The 17,830-nt window shown below is 37.7% G+C and overlaps 1 protein-coding gene across 1 annotated transcript in view; it reads right to left on the reverse strand.

Annotated features, from left to right (window-relative positions):
- LOC112562164 (eIF-2-alpha kinase activator GCN1-like) overlaps nt 1–17,729 on the reverse strand; it is a 34,403-nt gene extending 16,674 nt beyond the window's left edge. Inside the window, exons 1-27 of the mRNA XM_025235227.1 lie at nt 16,914–17,729; nt 16,695–16,797; nt 16,074–16,272; nt 15,456–15,561; nt 14,957–15,055; nt 14,351–14,485; nt 14,110–14,178; nt 13,621–13,729; nt 12,343–12,417; nt 11,172–11,300; nt 9,884–10,036; nt 9,555–9,652; nt 9,012–9,087; nt 8,640–8,792; nt 7,621–7,713; nt 6,038–6,273; nt 5,574–5,760; nt 5,059–5,183; nt 4,161–4,339; nt 3,707–3,800; nt 3,406–3,525; nt 2,834–3,026; nt 1,759–1,976; nt 1,479–1,580; nt 1,107–1,331; nt 848–975; nt 179–371 (exon numbers count right to left, since the gene is read on the reverse strand). Coding sequence (XP_025091012.1) covers nt 179–371; nt 848–975; nt 1,107–1,331; nt 1,479–1,580; nt 1,759–1,976; nt 2,834–3,026; nt 3,406–3,525; nt 3,707–3,800; nt 4,161–4,339; nt 5,059–5,183; nt 5,574–5,760; nt 6,038–6,273; nt 7,621–7,713; nt 8,640–8,792; nt 9,012–9,087; nt 9,555–9,652; nt 9,884–10,036; nt 11,172–11,300; nt 12,343–12,417; nt 13,621–13,729; nt 14,110–14,178; nt 14,351–14,485; nt 14,957–15,055; nt 15,456–15,561; nt 16,074–16,272; nt 16,695–16,797; nt 16,914–16,934 — 3,618 coding nt within the window. The 5' untranslated portion in view covers nt 16,935–17,729. The remainder of the gene's footprint in view (nt 1–178; nt 372–847; nt 976–1,106; nt 1,332–1,478; nt 1,581–1,758; nt 1,977–2,833; nt 3,027–3,405; nt 3,526–3,706; nt 3,801–4,160; nt 4,340–5,058; nt 5,184–5,573; nt 5,761–6,037; nt 6,274–7,620; nt 7,714–8,639; nt 8,793–9,011; nt 9,088–9,554; nt 9,653–9,883; nt 10,037–11,171; nt 11,301–12,342; nt 12,418–13,620; nt 13,730–14,109; nt 14,179–14,350; nt 14,486–14,956; nt 15,056–15,455; nt 15,562–16,073; nt 16,273–16,694; nt 16,798–16,913) is intronic.
- Nucleotides 17,730–17,830: the final 101 nt, after the last annotated feature.

The raw sequence follows: 17,830 nt of genomic DNA on the forward strand, positions 1-17,830 counted from the left end.
GATTTTTTGCACATGAATATGGCATGGTAACATCACATGAAGCCAACAAGCCTTCTCTCTAAAAATATATTTATACACAAACAACAACAAAAATTTCACTTTATATAGAGAGGAAACTAAAAATAAACTTTGAAAAGTTGCATTTTAGGAAAGGTCTTAGCCTGCAGTCAAAACTCACATAGTTCTGCTGGTTATACAGGTCAAGCAGCTGCGTCAAGACAACCGGCACCTGGTCAGGATGTTTTGTCAATGCTTCAGCCAGAGCACCTCCTGCTGCTCGCCGAATAATATCCACATCATGGCTGACGTCCTCGATGATCATTCCACTCAGTTCTGAGTGGGCCTCTTCCATCTCAAGGTCAGCTCGCAGGCTAAACACAAAATAAAGTGGCTGTACTGTATGAGTAACAAATGCAGAAGATGGCTCAAATACTTCCTTGAAATCTGCTGTCAGAATATTTTTGACAACCAACAAAAGAGGACTGATACTTGTTTCTGAGCTGATACCTCATTTAGAATGACGCTCGAAATCACTCACAATGACATTCAAAATCACTCAGATACATGACAGTTGTGAAATTATTTTTAACTCGCACCAAGAGATTTCATCTAGGTCATAGCCTGGACATCTTGCACATGCCACAATTCTATCGTCCACCACATCCACAAGAATACAGTTTTATCATCTGATACCAAAAGATGATGATGATGATGATGATTATTTATAATGCACAGGTATCCATTCATAAGAATGCTCTTTGCGCAATAAAAACAAAATAAATAATGTAAAACAAGTCATGTTGTATGAAACTGTGTTGTATGAAGATATGCAATTAAAGCAACTTACGATTTTGCCAGGCTCTGGATGGTTTCATCTACATCATGACAAGCAATCCAAACTCGTTTAGCAATTTGAATCCACATAGTAAAGTCCTCATCCATTCCAGGAAGGACTTCATGCAGCTCTTGGAGGCACTGCAAAAGCACAGGAATACTTCTCTGCAGGCTGCTTTAATCATAATGAGTGAAAAAAAAAAAGCGTTTTTACCATGACAAACCACATCAAGTGACCTTGATTGACTGCTAACACTTGATCCCAAGCTCACCTGCAGAGCTGCCTCTCGGACTGCCATGCAAGGAGATTCCAGAGCTTTGAGAAGCTCAAAAATTTCCTCGTTGGTCACTGTGGTGGCACATTCATCACCATTGGCACACCTGGCGAGTTCTGACAATGCTGCCAAGGCTCCTTGTTGTAAGCCCATCTCCATGGTGCCGATGACATTCAAGCACAGTACAATCAGCTTCTGCCTTGGGAGCAGGTCTGGATCCATCTGCGCAAAAAAAGTTTGAATAACTATCATAACTCAAACAGGAATCTTTTGCTATTTTCCTTCCAGAGAACTAAAAAATAGCAATAAGAGTATTTGTGATTTTACTGAACCAAACATCTCAGTTTTTTGGGGTATTTTTTTTTTTACCTCTGATATGTTGTCTTCTTTATCCGAGCTCCTCCTCATGGTGGCATGCAGTCTCACAAACTCAAGAACTTCTGAACAAACTGTGCTATCTCCTCCAACTACCTGCACATGTGAAGTCAAAGGCCACTGGACAAACAGTTTTTTATTCTCTCTATATGATGTCAAAGGTCATGAGACAACAAAGATTTAATCTTCTTCAAACCTTTCTTCAGTCTGTTTCACAACCCTAATTTTAATCTATAAATTACCTCAGTAAAGAAGTAATCTATGAGTAATATACCTTTCCCCCAGTTTTCAGGATGGAGGCCAAGAAATAGTACAAAAACCCAACAGTTGGAGCAGGAAAGAGGTCAGGGTTTTCTGGGTCAACATTGGTGCAGGTGAGAAGTAAATGAAGAGTCCTCGTAGCCTGCTCGGCCAATGGCTCTTCACTCCACTGGCTGGGTGTGCTGCAGACTGGCTCCAGCAGTCGTAGTGTCACGTTGCTGACTAACGTTCCTGGGCAAAAGGAAATGATATTGTTCTTGATGCCAAAAGCATGCAGTTCAGAACCAGCTGCTCAGGGGAATACCACTAATTCTGAATACAATACCCCCACTCCATCCTAAACTTTGCAGGCTTGAACCAAACAGTCATCTTATGCAAACCAGGTTTGAAGCCAACATTCAACAAAGAATGCAACTTCCCTTCATCATGGGGAAGCGGACAGCCTAGTGGTTCGCATCTGAATCCAAATGCACAAACACTAGCTGGCTCAATAACCATCGGATCAAGCGCACTTCCCCCTACTGACACAACCATGGGATCAAGTGCATTTCCCCCTACTGACAACCATGGGATCAAGTGTAGTTTCCTCTGCTGACACAATCATGGGATTAAACGCACTTCCCCCTGCCGACATGACCATGGGATTGGTGCCTAGCACTGCAGAGAGTTGTGGAAGGTAATGCAGCAAGGGAGAGGAGATAGGCACCACCCTCACCAAACGCTAGCCCCAAGATAACTGGGGTGCTGTGGTCTCTAATACACTCTCACATGACCATGGGACTACCTTTCTCATAATATGTTAACAACATCTTTTTTGGACACACATCCCATAACATTTAAAAGACCATCCTAAAAGAAAAACTCTAGATGGCATGAAGCTATATAAGTAATGATATAAGCATTTTTACAATCAAATTCACTGAACACAAAACAATAACCCATAAACCCTGTAATTACACTGTATTTAAATTTGTGAGTAGGGACAGAGGGTGCAAGTGGGACTGTGACAGTAAATATAGATAATGGAAAATAGTAAGTTACATTTTAGGAGGAGTTTTTAAATGAATTTTTCTTTAACACAAACTTACCAAGCTGTTTGTCATCAAAGGCTGCCTCGCCAAGTCGTAAGAAGACTTGGCTGGCACGAGGCCCTGCCAAAGGAGAGGCAAGCAGTGGAACAAGAAGATTGCAAATGGCATTCATGTGGAGACGACAAGCCATGGGGTTTCCCAACAGAGCTGCATCCAGCAGACTGCAGCCACAGCAAAGGCGGTTGTACATCTGTGGTAAGCATGCAAACATTGATGTGTATGTATGCACACACCCACACACGTGTATGTATATCATTATTTTTGTTCATGCATATTACAAGCAAGTGCAAAACCATATCAGTATCACACCATGAGCAAACTAAACATCTGGACATTGTCAATTTAGCATTACAATTCTCAACTCTCACATTACTGTACAACAGTATTATGTTAGCTGTAAAACATTTAAATCAATTCCTTTTTAGATCTGACAGCATGCTTTAATATGTCAGTTATTTTACGTTGAACTCTTATAACTGAAGAAAATGTTAAAACAATGCAAGAGAGTAACTCTTTCATGAATAGCCTCATCTATTTTAAGTGTTATTCATGTGAGATTTGAATATAACCTCAGTGAGTCGTTGCCTGGTTTCTGATTCTCGCAGGCGCTGAGCTGCCAGAAGTTCCTCCTGTTTCTTGGACAGTTTAGGCATTTCTTCCACCTTCTTCCCCCTTTTATGCTCAATTTCCTAAACAAGGATTGTCTTTGAGTGACCAACAAAATGGGAGCATTAAAACCATACTTCTCATACAACTTAAGCTGTTACCTTGACCCTGCAAGTCGTGTGTTGCATCAATATCTTGAGTGTATTACAGACATAATCTACTGTGTGGTGGACAATTTACCTTCTCCAGCAGATAAAGACTTACCTTTCTCAGCTCTAACTCTGCCATTTGTTCCGCATAGGAGTACAGTTTGTTCTCCCTCTTAACATTCTGTTCTTTGGTGGTTGACTTCATTGCACTAAATTTCAATGAAAAGAAAATACATTTTACTTATTCCTTTCTTATGTTCTGCCACAAAACCGTAGATGCTGTTTGCAACTCTAGAATAAACAAATGAGCTGTTGTGCAGCTAAATGACCATCTGATAAACAACATATGTATATACACATGGATAGAATGACAGAAAAGTGGGCAGCACATGTAAAGACAAGCTACTGCATTAAAAAAATTTTTTTTTACTCTTTGTGGTCTAAATGATCAACACCCAAACCCAGTAAAAAAAAAAAACAAAAACCAAAGCATGTCTCGAGCTAAAGAGTTCCCTTTTATTATCAACACAGCTCTGCAAATTTCTGTTCTCAAAGCAAGCTGGCCTTACTTCTCAATGATGGTGTGATCATACAGCTCCCCTTCGGGCGTGAGGAAGATGCCATACTCATCTTTCGTGACCTGATCAAGGCCTGTGTTACTGATCAGGCTGGCCACATAGTCAATAAGAGGGCCCACAGTTGATTCAGCATGTATTCTGCACAGCGTCATGATAGCTTTCTCCACATTCTGCAACCAAGATTTGCATATATATATAAGGGGCAGTCAAATAAAAAGTAGCAGATGCTGGGCAGCCCAGTCTCTGCAGTATTTTGTTTGTACTTTGATACAACTTTGAAGTATTGTTTTTAAAAAATCTTAATAACAATACTTATAAGATAAATCATGGAAGTGAGAATAACTGCATGATAAACATCCACAGATTGTTGATAATCTATCTGAATAATCGATAAAAATGTACTCATAAATAATTAAAATTTTTAATATACCAGTAAAATGTCAGAGCCAGCAATTAGATTACCATAAATTTCAGACTATAAGCTTGACCCTGAGGCTTAAACACAGATGCGGCTTGTTTGCGGACTTCTCAAATTCTAATGAATTTTTTATGAGCTCTATGTTACTTTGTTAACTGTTAATGTTGTGACAGTGTTAACTGTTCACATTTTTAAATCAAAGCCGCAAACAACTGAAGCATTCAGATCAGTTGCTGAAGAACACACTCTCATCATGCTGAAAACAAGCCGAAATGCATACGATGCAGCTTTCAAGTTGTATATATTTGCGGCTTATAAACCAGTCCAGCTTATTTGTGAAAAAAGTAGTTTTTTTTTTTAATTTAGTGGGTGCGGCTTATATACAGGTGCGGTCAATAGAATGAAATTTACAATATGTTAACCAACAACGCAACAGTGATAAAAGAAATGTAACATACAACAAAAACTTACTGGAGCTAGCATCTGGGCAGTTTTGGCAAATGTCAGACATTGGGTGGCATGCTTCTCTACAAAATAGCCTGGGTCCAGATTGAGCTTTTGCAGTATTTCTACCCACATGTCCTGGTCGCTGTAAACTGGTGATGAAAGCAAAAAATAGTCAGATGCTGTTATCAGTCAAAAGCTGTCTCAAATATTAAGCACACTAAAGAGCTAAAATGGAAACACTATGATAGAGCCTTACAAGTTTTATAAGCTGTTCACCCATTTCCAAAAGAATCAGCATTTAACTCAAATCAATACAGAAGAATCCATGCAATAGAGCTGTAGCTATGAAGACACTCACATCTGCGGATACAAAATATATAGGAAAAATTAACATGCATTTTTGGTAAAGATGTGTATTTTCAGTTTATTGAACACAATGCTACAAAGTTACACTGAAAATATGTTTCTTTTAGGCACACAATGTCCCTACAGAAAGAAAGTGATGCAGGAATGCTTTTTATTTATGACTTTATAGTTACCTAAATAAGGATGATGTGCTGGCAAAAGTGTGGCCATGGCAATCGCCTCAGCATTCTGTTTATCAACCTTTTCCACCGAGCACACAGACAGCAAGGCCTTGCAGAGAATCTTGGGATTGATAACTTTGGACTCTTCATTGCCTTTCCCCTCATCATCTTTTTCCATTTGCAGTCTTAGGTCTGACAGCTGACAGGATGATGGAAAAACAATGGACTCATATAACAGCTTGAATTAAGTAACAAGCAATTACTTAAAAGGTAAAAATAACAAAAGGCACAGTAAAATTATAATTACTATCTATTCATGAAATATGTGCAAAAGCAAACGAGAGTTAATAATTTTGTACTTTTTTGAAAGAGTTTTTATTACTTTTTGGTTACTTTTTTGTTTGAAAACCAAAAATAGATTTAATAGATAAAATGCATGCCAGTCTTAATACAAAAAAGCATAAACTGCAACTCACGTTTTGCGTTTCAAGAACAGATTTGAATTCAGAAACAAGAGAGAGTGAAATCTGAGCTCCTCCTAGAAGGGATAAGAGCCTGCGTGTTGTTGACAGCGCATGGCTACGAACAGTCCATGAACGATGTGTAAGGCAGAAGATGAGAGCTCGATAGTATGGCCGCAAGATCACTTCTGTCATCTTATGAGGAAAGTCGACAACAAGTCGCTCCACTAAAGAAACCAGGCTGCACAAAGCTGGAACAGAGACCGTGGATGTGAGGTCTTGAGTAAACTCAACCTGCTTTCATTCTGTTCATCTAATGCCTGGTGGTCAGAATTAATGTCCTCTTTCAAGCCGTGAACGTAGATATTTCCTGCTATGCTAACCTCTTGTATCCCACGAAGTGATGCTATCTTGAGAGGTCAAGATAATTTTGTGACTGTATGGTCATTTGGGAGTTAGGTGTTTACAATTCCATTTATCTTAGGGTCAGCCTTTTGTGAAGATTGTGCCATCCCCTTTTTTCCACTATCTTACCTTCCCTAACTCTTGCAATGGTACCACACAAAAAGAGGAAATCTGATAAGCAAAGACCAAGCATCAACAGATTCAAATCAGTCACAAACAGAACACAGAATCACATAAAACATATAGATAGCGGAGATCGATTGTAAAATTAATTCAATGAGGATGAATTTCTGAATGTACACAAATACTGGCACTTAACAATTCAAGCGCTAAATGATATCTGATGAGAGATTATCATGATACAAAATATCTTGATAAAATCAAAATAATTGAAGACATTTTTTTTTAATTACTAAGATGAAATTTTCCTTACTGCTCATCTCCACCAGAAGTCTTAACTTGGTATCTAAAGGTAAATCTGCCAGCCTATTAAGTTTTGATTCAGTCTCATCCCCCTCTTATTTGACTAACCAGGCTATTTGTGAAATTCACTCTAAAATGTCTTCCCTTTCATTGAGGTCTGGTGGGCAGCTGATGTACATTTCTCTCTCTCTCTCTCTGTTGTATCTATGATTTTCTTTTTTTAAAATACTGTATAGATTGTCTGCTCTTCTTTCACTAATCAAAGTAGTTGTGATTGCTCTTACTAAGACATTAAACATGACTACTTTTGATTAACACATTCTGCATTGCACCCTTATTGCTCAGTCCTCAGTTCTTGGTGTTCTGTATAAACTGTTTTGTTTTCAGACACAGTGACTGTCTTAATTTAGTCCTCATCTTCTCTTGGTTATGTACCAAACAGAACTAATTGAACCAGTTAGTGTGCATGCCTTCAGGTTCTAATGCTGTCTCTTTACCCATGCAAGGATATACACTTGCTCAGTGTTTCACAGAATAACACATGCAGACCCTTTATGTTCTTTGCTACTTTGCTGTATAGCTCAACTATTTAGCCCACCACATGCATTTCTGATTTATGGCATTACCCCACAAGCTCATTGACATTGATCTTGGACTTACAAAACCTGCCATGTAAAGCTTATCTACACACTTTTGATATAACGGATGTAAAATGATACTGAATGGCTTTATCATGTGTTCAAAGACTGATGACCATCTTAGCAACTCACTTTCGCAGGTAGCAGAGGTGAGAAACTTTTCACTGACAATCCACTGCTTGCTGTTATCGACCACCATACTCCAAAATGGGCCCAGCTTGGACTCTGCCATAAGAGAAACAAAACTTCCATTAAAGAACTGAAATACTATGTGAAAAATCCCCGTCTTTAAAAAAAAAATAAAAATAAAATAAAACTGCATGATGAACATGCTTAGAAACATGCTTCAAAGAATGTTCCTAAACAGTCTTCATAACAAAATAAGTTAAAAAAATTCATTTGAAATGTACTAAAAAGGGTCAATTTAATTTTTTTTCATTAGGTCTCTGGTGTTTTAATACATATAACTTAAAATACGAAAGTCTGAGGTGCACTTTTGAAAATATCTTTTGTTTTATTTCAATGTTTCTAAGAGTGCCCCTTACACTGCTATATTTTAACTTATATTATTAAAGAAAACCCTGAGATGCAAGAAAAAAATTATTTTATCCTTTTTAGTACAAAAGTGTGCGGCCCTATGCTCCACTGGGGGCAAATAGGAACAAGAAGAAAAAGTACAAAAGTGTGTTTAAAAAAATTATTTTATACTTATTTTATTGTAAACTTTTTAGTCTTTTTGATTTATTTCATTTTACTTTATGAATTTATTCCCTTCTGTAATTCAATATGAACTACATACATGCTACGAATATTAAATCTAAACAGAAACTGTGAGAAGACACATCCATCTTAGTCTTCTTCTGTTCCTTTCCTCCTCTTACATTTGATTCTTTGTCGTCTGCTTAGGTAACTGCTGCTCTAGGACGAGTAAACTATAGCTATCTCCCCTGATTCAACATATAAGTTCTTGTACAAAATTGTACAATTATTTTACTATTTGTGGACTACTGGAAATGATTTAGTATTGTATTGTCGCTGTTGAAAATTTCAGACCTTTAGGACAACGAGAAGTGGGTGAAAAATCAATGACAAAAATTCCAACCAGACAGAGTTAAATAAAAGTGTGAATAATAAAAATGGTTCATGCCAACCTGCATCAATATCAACTGAAGCAAGCCTGACTAGTATTCGTGAAGCTGATAGCATCTCAGTCACCAACTGTGACTGGCCAGGCATCTTGCTGGTCTTCTCAACGGTCTGCAGCAAGAGAGGCAATACACGGGATGCCTGCAGCAGTGTGTCACCTGCACAGGTGCAAAATACTCTGCTGTACTGTCTAAGCACACACCAAACCAACAGACTGTAAAAGCAATAGAAATTTCATACTTACACTAAAGGTGTTGCCAAAAACATAAAGTGCATATGCTATCCCAACAAAAGATGACTGATAAATCACCAAAAAGTCTGCATCCCAGTAAAAGACAGTCAATAGATAAACTAGCACAAGTTCAGCAGTTTCTTACCATGGAAACAGGCATTCATGCAAAGGAAGTAAGCACTGCGAACTGCAGAGGTAGATGTCTTCAGCGTCAGGCCTTTCTGTAAAAGGTGTTCATCAAGATGCCAATGTCAATGAAATGATAAGCAAAAGATATAGAAAGATTTACTCTAGTACACATTGTAGTGCAACAAAAATTATTATTTCTCTCTAAAACTCTACCAATACTGGACAGAAAGACAACAGTGAATGAGTCTCATAGACCAGCTGCAGAGACAGTGAAATGGTTTACTGTCTTGGTATAGCAAAGTAGGGAGACAGCCCTCTCCTTTCCTTTAACTGTACCATTAACATACTAAACAAACATCTATGCAGTTAGTAGGGAGCCCAACACTCTCTTTTCTTTTAACTCTACCTTTAACATATTGAACACATTTATACAATTAGTTCCATAAGCATATTGCTCATGCAGTGAAAATGTAAGGGTGGTGATGGGTATGTGTGCTCACACTATGTGTAAGGAAACCATAAAAAGTGACCCTCTTTTTCCATGAAGAATGTAGCTCACCTCAAACCACTGGATCAATTTGTCTGGCACATGGGTGTAAAACTTGCTGCACCATAGTGACATCATGGCCAGGGCATGTACCAGTGTTCCTTCATGTACTGACAGACAAATCATGAAATTTACACAACACTTTCACAAAAATCATTCTCTAAAAGAGATTTGACATAAAAATTAAGACACACGACAATAAATGAAAAGGCTGTCAAAGTAGATAAAAGTGCATCTATCATAACATAATAACTAAGGACTAGTACAGAATGACCCTGAAAGACAAGAAAAATATGGCAAAGATCTCACAAAACCCCACTCAATTATTTTTGAATGCTCACCCTCTTGCTGAAGTGTAGGCAGGAAGAGTTCTGTCACTTTGGTTGCTAGTTCCTGCAGTGAGGAGGTACCACTGACTGTGTTATAGAACAGGTTTCCAATGCCCTGAAGAACACTCACTTTCTGATCAGCAACTGCCAGTTTTCCCTCAGACCCTGCACGTTGAAAATGAAAAAGTGGCATCAAGTATTCTTTGTGACTTGTGTGCAGGTGGGGAAGATAAAGAATAGTTTATTTCGTTTTGCTTAGAACAGTGGTTGTTAAAGCTATTACATGATTGCTTTGGAGATCCTATATCGTCTACGTGCAACCTTTGCACACTTGTCATTGCAATAGAGGACAGCATTACATGGTAACTCATTACTCACACACCCATCAAAAGCTACGCCATACTTTACACTTTTTTATTTTTGTTCCTTATTAAATAAAAATTGCTAAAGAACTTTTAAAGCTACAACAACAGTTAAAAATTCCCCTAGTTTAAGGCTTACTGCTAAGGAACATGGTTCTAAGAAGTGAATGCCTGTGCTCCTGTCACTGGAGAGGTGATAACCCTAGTAATTTTGTTTTAGAGTATCCCAAAGAGTCACTGTTCTGTTACTGTCTATTTGCTAAACGGCAACTTACTGCAAGTTATTCTTGCAGAGGAGGCCTATCACATTATCGCTGTACCTCAATCATCTCAACTATTGCTACTATCACTATCACCAATATCCAGCAAACATCAATTTGAGGATTACTCCATCACAGGATTACATTCAGTCATCTGTTTAACAACCTTGCATTCGTGGCCATGGACATTTCATCCTCAACATCACCATTGTCACTTATCAAGACAGTGGTCCCCTGCTACAACATCATGGGCCAGACCATTATAGCAGGAGTGTGGCAGTTAAGTGACAGTGATGCAGCAGTGTCCTAGATCCGGGTCACTCGCTACAGGACACTGCTGTATAACTCTCACTATCATTTTTATCCATGGTCACTTTAGTTCTCATTTCTTTCATTTTAGACATTAAACATGTTAACAGTTGATTGACCCTTTTTGTTACTGAAGAAGGAGAGGAGTGTAGCGTGGGTGTGGTCACACATACAGGAGCACATATGCCCCACAAGCAAACATTTGAGCACTCCTCATTAGAATGTACAGTGAGTATGGTGAGAAAGAACAAGGTCATCCCAGTAAGTGACCAAAGTACAGAAGAGCTAAATGATTAAATTTATTGCATGACATTATGTAAAATACTGTTGAATCTAACCTTAACTACAAACAGCAGTGCAGCAGCTTACCATTCAAAACACCAAAAAAGTGGACGACTAGCTTTTCTACAGCTCCAGGATCACTACACTGACCGGCCAGGTTCCTGACAGCATCCACCGCTATTTTCCGTATTGCCTCATCTTTTGAAGCAATGGGTGCTGTACAAAAAACACCTATGTATTTATTTCCAGTCTGTGTTGACATAAAATGACACCAATTGTCACATATTCATGACCTTAACAATGGCTTACAACTACTTTTCAATGCAAACATGACAATCTATGAGAAGTGAACTCGCAAAAAAGTTGTACTGTTTTCATCTCTACAAATAAAAATTATTTGAAAATACCCCAAACTCATTCCTTTTTAAATGCAAAGCTGAATACACCTTTTTAGTTTTTTAAACAATGAATCCATTGTATACATATTATGGAACTGTTCATTAAATAAAGACTTTTGGGTACAACTATAGAATATGTTAAATAAACCTATTAAGAAAAAATTAGGTTATGTGATGATGTTATATTTGGTATTGGCAGAACTCTGAATGTTGACAGCTTTGAACTTCATTATTCTTCCAGCAAACATTTTTGTTTGTAAATGTAGATTTCTGAAAGCCATACCAACAGTGGATAAGTTTATTCTTTTTCTAAAGTCATATAATGTGGAACAATATGTGGCATCTATTAATAACACACAAATATCCTTTTAGAAATAGTGGCTCCAATTTAGTCATTTCTTAAATAATGGTATTATTTGTTTAAAAAAAAAGGGGGTAGGGGGCATTTTGAAAGCAACTGAGGGTGGCTTAGAAATAACTGCAGTATACAGCAGATGATAAAACCTGATTTCATTTGTGTAAGTTTAACCAGTCTATGGCATCTGCCTCTTTACTGCACAGGGTAGAGGGAGATGGACGATTAATGAAACTTTTGCTTATATTGTAGAAGATGGATTGCTGTTATTTCTATTATCTTGTGTGTATATTATATTGTTTGTGTATATGTATATTGCTTAATCGTAAACTATTTTTTAGGAAAGAAAATAAAGAGTACATTTTTATGAAAAAAATGACAGCAACACATTTTACCTGTCAACAAGTTTAATGTTGGACTGATGTTAATATTATTGTTCTTATTCATGAAGGGAGACAGCGATATACTTTGGAACAAGCTGACAGATGTTTAACAGACTACTTACCTCCCAGAAGCTTTGCAATGTCTGTGGCATACTGACTGAGGTCAATACTCATATCACTCAACATCTTACTCACAGCTGAAAATATAGTTAAAAACACACACAATTCAGCATATTAGATGAGACTTGGAAAAAAAATTTTTTTTAATTGTCAAGCTGTCTTGAGCACATCAATTAGCCCCCTCATAAAATGGTGGCATTAAACAGAACCATACTGAAACCCCAGATATCTATGACTTGCCACCATGAAATAAGTCCTAACTCAGATGCAGCAGTCTGGTAGCAGAGGCCCCGAAAGGTGTAAAGTGACTAGGACTAGGTTCTCTAGATGACCGGTTGCCTCTCTCAAACAAGAAAAAAACCAAAGGATGCATCATGTGCTGCCCTCCAAGGGAGACAGTGCATTCATGTGATCAAAACCCAAGCCAATGCAGTCATTCGTCTGGATCATCACTATCCGCTCCAGTGAGAGGCAGACTCTTTTCCTGCAGAGGAGGAAGTGAATTCCCAAGTGGGAGAACTCCTGTGATGAAAGGAGAGGTGACTACTTGAGCAACAAGAAACCAGTGAGCATTAAATGTCTATCCTTTCTCCCTCTTCTTCTCTTATATTCTTGTTATGCACAGAAAAAGGTTGGCTCTGGCAGCAGCAAGTTGTCCACGTAGGCTTCCACAAGGACAGTTATGACCGGCCTCATTGCAGACATCACGGTAAAAAACCCACAGTGCAATGGATAGCCTGAAGGGTAAGGCCACAACAGGAATAACCTCCCTACTTAGGCGAATTGGTTGGAATGCTTCCCTTCTTGGGTCTATGTTGACGGTGTAGTCTCTCAGATAATTTGCCTCTCGCACTGACCTGTTTCCATATCCATACCCCCTGGGGACTAAACAGGTCTAACATGACCTCATGAGATGCATCTCACATATGATATACAGTCTAATAAAATGTGGAACTTTACAAGATGATGCAATTGAATAAATGCATCATTACAAGGCCCAACACAGATGAGCAAACATACAATCTTCCATACAATATACAAGCTTGACATGCAGTATTTTTAAGATCCCTCATCAAAGAATCCTGCATGCTAGATAATACACTGGGCATAATCCAGCAATAATGCATAGAACATGGAACAATTCAAGACCAATTAAGAATGACAAGGCATGGAATACCTATAGGATCCATCATACATGTAAAAACCAGCTTAATGGTGAGAATAATAGTACAAAGAATTATTAAGAGATCTGTCACAAACTTTTAAAAAACCCTGCTTACTGCCAAGAATAATTTCTGGATTGCGAAGCATCGCCTTCTGAACAGCTGGCAACACCTGCTCTTTAAAGTCCTGGTGAGTACACTGTCGAAGGATTCCTCTGGATGACACCTGGTTGAAACATTTGCAGACAACACTGAAGTGAAAGATCTTATATCCAGGTAACATTACCTTTTAATTTTGTACACAGTTTTAGAACACTAAGACCCCTTATCACTAAATACAATCTTAAGGAAAGTCTGGCAACTCTGTAACTGTCACAACCATTCACTTCTCTTAAATGCTCTTCCATTTTCTTGCTGGACATGCTACTGGCTTTCAAGTCTGCGCTGAAACCAGAGATAATGGACAGATTGAGAAATCCTGGCATGGTTTGTGCTGTGAAAATCATGCTCAAAAAGCTGCTTCTAAAGCATCCATTCTGAATTCTGAGGTGCACAAAAGGTGCTGGACAGCTTTATGCAAGCTTCATTAGATCCAAATTTTCTTACCAGAACAGCAAGTGGTGGCTTGGTGCGGCTGGACAGGACTTGCTTCAGGTATAGATCCAAAAATGTTCCCTGTAAATCAAAGATCAATTTTGACAGTATATATTCCATAGTATATTTTTAAGCCAGTCATAAATTTTTGATCATCAAAACATGACCCCTTCCCCCACAAGCAGGCAAATATTTTACATATAAAATGCAACATCCAACCACACTTGAACACAAGACCACAAATCAGGCTAACTTTGTATAGATCCAACAAAGTTTTGTTTTTGGTGGTTGTCAAGTACTGCAGAACTAAGGCACAACAACACATGTTGTGATCTGCTGGCTCCACTTTCTCCAACAACTGCAGGAACTTCTCCACAGAGCCTGGCACCTGTCAACATCCCATTATAATTTGAAAGTGTGCATTACATGAAGCAAATGCTTTAAACACAGATTTGTATTTAAAAGACTATGAACTATACTTCTAGCATCAAGAATAATCTTGAAATGCTATAATGAAACATCACTACAAAAAGATTCTCAGATCTCAAGTGATCATTTTCTCCCAGAGCAGGAGAAAGAAACTGGAGTTTTATGGTGAGCCAGCAACTAGGGCTACATCTTAAAAAAGTAGACGAACTTGTTAACAGGAGTCAAAAACAAAGAACAGCATGCACAAGACAAGTTTTGATCTTCACTAAATCTCTGAACCACCCAACCACCCCAGAACAAAGCAGTCAGGAACACTAAATTTGTCAAATATATGTCCTTTTCTATAAAAATATACTTGCTTTAAAAAAAAAAAAAGCTACAAGGATTAAAATACAGAAAGAGATACTCAGTATGAGCTTTGTAAGCAAACCTCCATCCACACGTGTCTGAGTTTACGGTAGGCAGCTTCATTAAGTACTCTCCTGTCCACTGAACAGGTACCATATACAAGTAGACACTGCAGACCAACCTACACAAAATTATAACAGAATTATTATTATGAATCTGAGATACAGCTGGAAGTACATGAAACATTTTTAATGCAAAAGAAGTTTTAAAAGCTTAAATCAGTTTAATCATATAACAGGAAGTCACTTCAGATAACTACAAACTCTGGATGTTTTTGCATTTCTAGAAAGTCTTATTTAAAGTTGTTGTGAAACTTAAATCTGATGAACAAAAAAGTCTAAAAAGACACTTCTGATATTTAACAAAATGTGGACTAGTACTGATTTCTAACAAGTGTACAACTTGACAACAATTATCTCATTAAGACCAGCATTATTACTAATGTCAAAATCAGTGTGCTTACATGTGCAAATATTTACCACTATATCAAGCATTTTAATTAACCTCAATCTAGAACATACCAGTTGCTGCAGGCTTTGCTCTGAGATGTCATTTTGCACTAACCCTTCTCTCAATACAATACAGGTCCAGCTCAATGCAAATAATGCATCCCCCGAAGTACTTTTGCTAGAAAAACAAGACTGCATATAAATGTTTATCTGTATTCTTATATACACATTAATATTTTCACTTATAAAAACTGCCACACATAGGTAACTAATATCTAATAACTCGGATGCACCAGAAATCCATCAATGCTCTTAACACAATCAAAAATAAAAGAGGAAGAACAGATACTGATATTGCTAATTTATAACAAACTATAACAGATTAAAGTACCATTTTGTGAATATAGGAGCAATGTAAAGGTGATACTATCAAAGAAGGCTAAAAGTTTAGTCAGTACAAAGTAGCTTTTGTGCCCCTGCACTTTCTATGCATCAATGTGACCACTAATATGATGAGAACATGCTGTGTAATGAATAAGAATTTTTTTCATACACTGTTAAGTCTTAAGAAATTGATATCTCTTTGCCTTCTCCAGAATTTAAAAAGTATCTGACATCAAAATTATTACAATTATCTGCAGCCACTGTTCTGCAGATTACATTTAGTACTTAACCCCAAAAGAAACTCACTCAGGATGGTATTTCTTTTTGCAACTTTCAGCAAAACTTGACAAAGCTGACACTATGTTTTTAACACTGGATTCAGGGTAAGCTTTTGTGACGGCAGAAACAAGCTTGAATGAAGCACGTCTGGATCCTGCATCGTGGTAGCGACCGAGAGCAGAAGTCAGAAACCTGAAAATTCCTTTGACTGCAGGTTCTGGCAGATCTAGAATGGAAAGCATCATAATATGATTAGTCTACACTATGGTACGTTCAAACTAATGATGTATGGTGTTTGATTATAACAGATAAGCATGATGTGCTAACAGGCCATCAAGACTTGTTTGCTGGCATTCAGTTAAAGGTCTTGGAGAAAATGTCAAAATTTCTGGAATGTATAAGGATTAGGATGTGTTCTAATTAATATGTACGTGATTGGGATAATGCTTTTGACGAGTGGCTGAGATAACCGTTATTGCTATTAGTCAAATGAGTCGTTAACCTTTTCGCTTGTATTCGCCGCTTTGCTCCAAGAGCAGTTATAGAGGACGAATCATTAGCTCAGTATAACCACACATATCACACTAACGATAATTTTATAATTACGGTATATAATTTATTGTTCAGTATTCCGGTTTTTTTTAATACCTCCATTAGTGACGAATTTTACAACATCTTGTAGAGCGTTTACGCGTTCTTTAGTGCTGGAGACAGCGACTTTCGCAGCGAAACGTTTCAGTGCTTCAGCACTCTGAAAATATAAAAACAGATTTAATTAGACGCTGATAGCCTTGTTTATAAATTTCCACACGAAAGAGTACGTTCAACGATATTATGGTGTGACTGATATCCACGTGGGAAACTTACCGAAGTGCTGGACCCCGCCATGTTTGTGGTGCAATGATGTTGTGGTGCACTCAAAAATATTGTATGACTATCTTTATTATATCAAAAATCAGTGTACATCTTTCACTAAACCCGGGTATTCTGGAAAGTTCAGGGATTTAACTGAAGCAAAAAAGGTCTAAAACAGTAAGGCAAACATATTTTAAAACGTCTTATTCGGGTTATGTAGCGTAAGTACACTTATACCATAGAGAGCTCCACTGGAGTTTCAGCTAGCCGATTTGATCCCTACAGAAGATCGAGGTACAGATCCGATCGCGAACTTGTTTTATAAACGTCCGTGGTACAGATTGTGTGCAAATATTCACAGACCTTATCTGGTTCATGTCAAAGTCGTCGATAAATTCACTGAGACATGGTATGTGCATCTATTGCCGTGTACATCCTGTATGCCACGCCCCCACATTCTGTTGATTCGTTTTTCTGTCAATGTGATTTACACAACAAAACATTAACTTCTCAGTTTGATTGTATATATATATAATTTACCGCAAGAAGACGTTGGAGAAGTAGATGTGGCAGAATAAAGAGAGTGATTCATCATGATATTCTTATTCTATTTAAACTCATTTTTTTGACTTCCCTTTAATGACAAGACAGCGAATGTGTGTGTGAGAGAGAGAATAAATAAGAATTATATTGATGCATAGATATGTATGCTTGTGCGCTTTTTCTGGGTTGGGGGTGGGAAAGGATTGTATATATCTATATCGAGATCAAGTTAAATTTATACCTCGATCAGTGGTTCATGCTGAAATTTTAAATAAAAATTGCTACCGTTCATATTTACTGTGTTTTGAATGCAACCATTGCTAGTTACATGTATGTTTTTTAAATATTTTTAATCCGCTGTTGGAAAATGCCAGTGTAAAAAATGT

The sequence above is a fragment of the Pomacea canaliculata genome, linkage group LG4, assembly GCF_003073045.1.
Source record: "Pomacea canaliculata isolate SZHN2017 linkage group LG4, ASM307304v1, whole genome shotgun sequence".
Taxonomy (NCBI): Eukaryota; Metazoa; Mollusca; class Gastropoda; order Architaenioglossa; family Ampullariidae; genus Pomacea; species Pomacea canaliculata.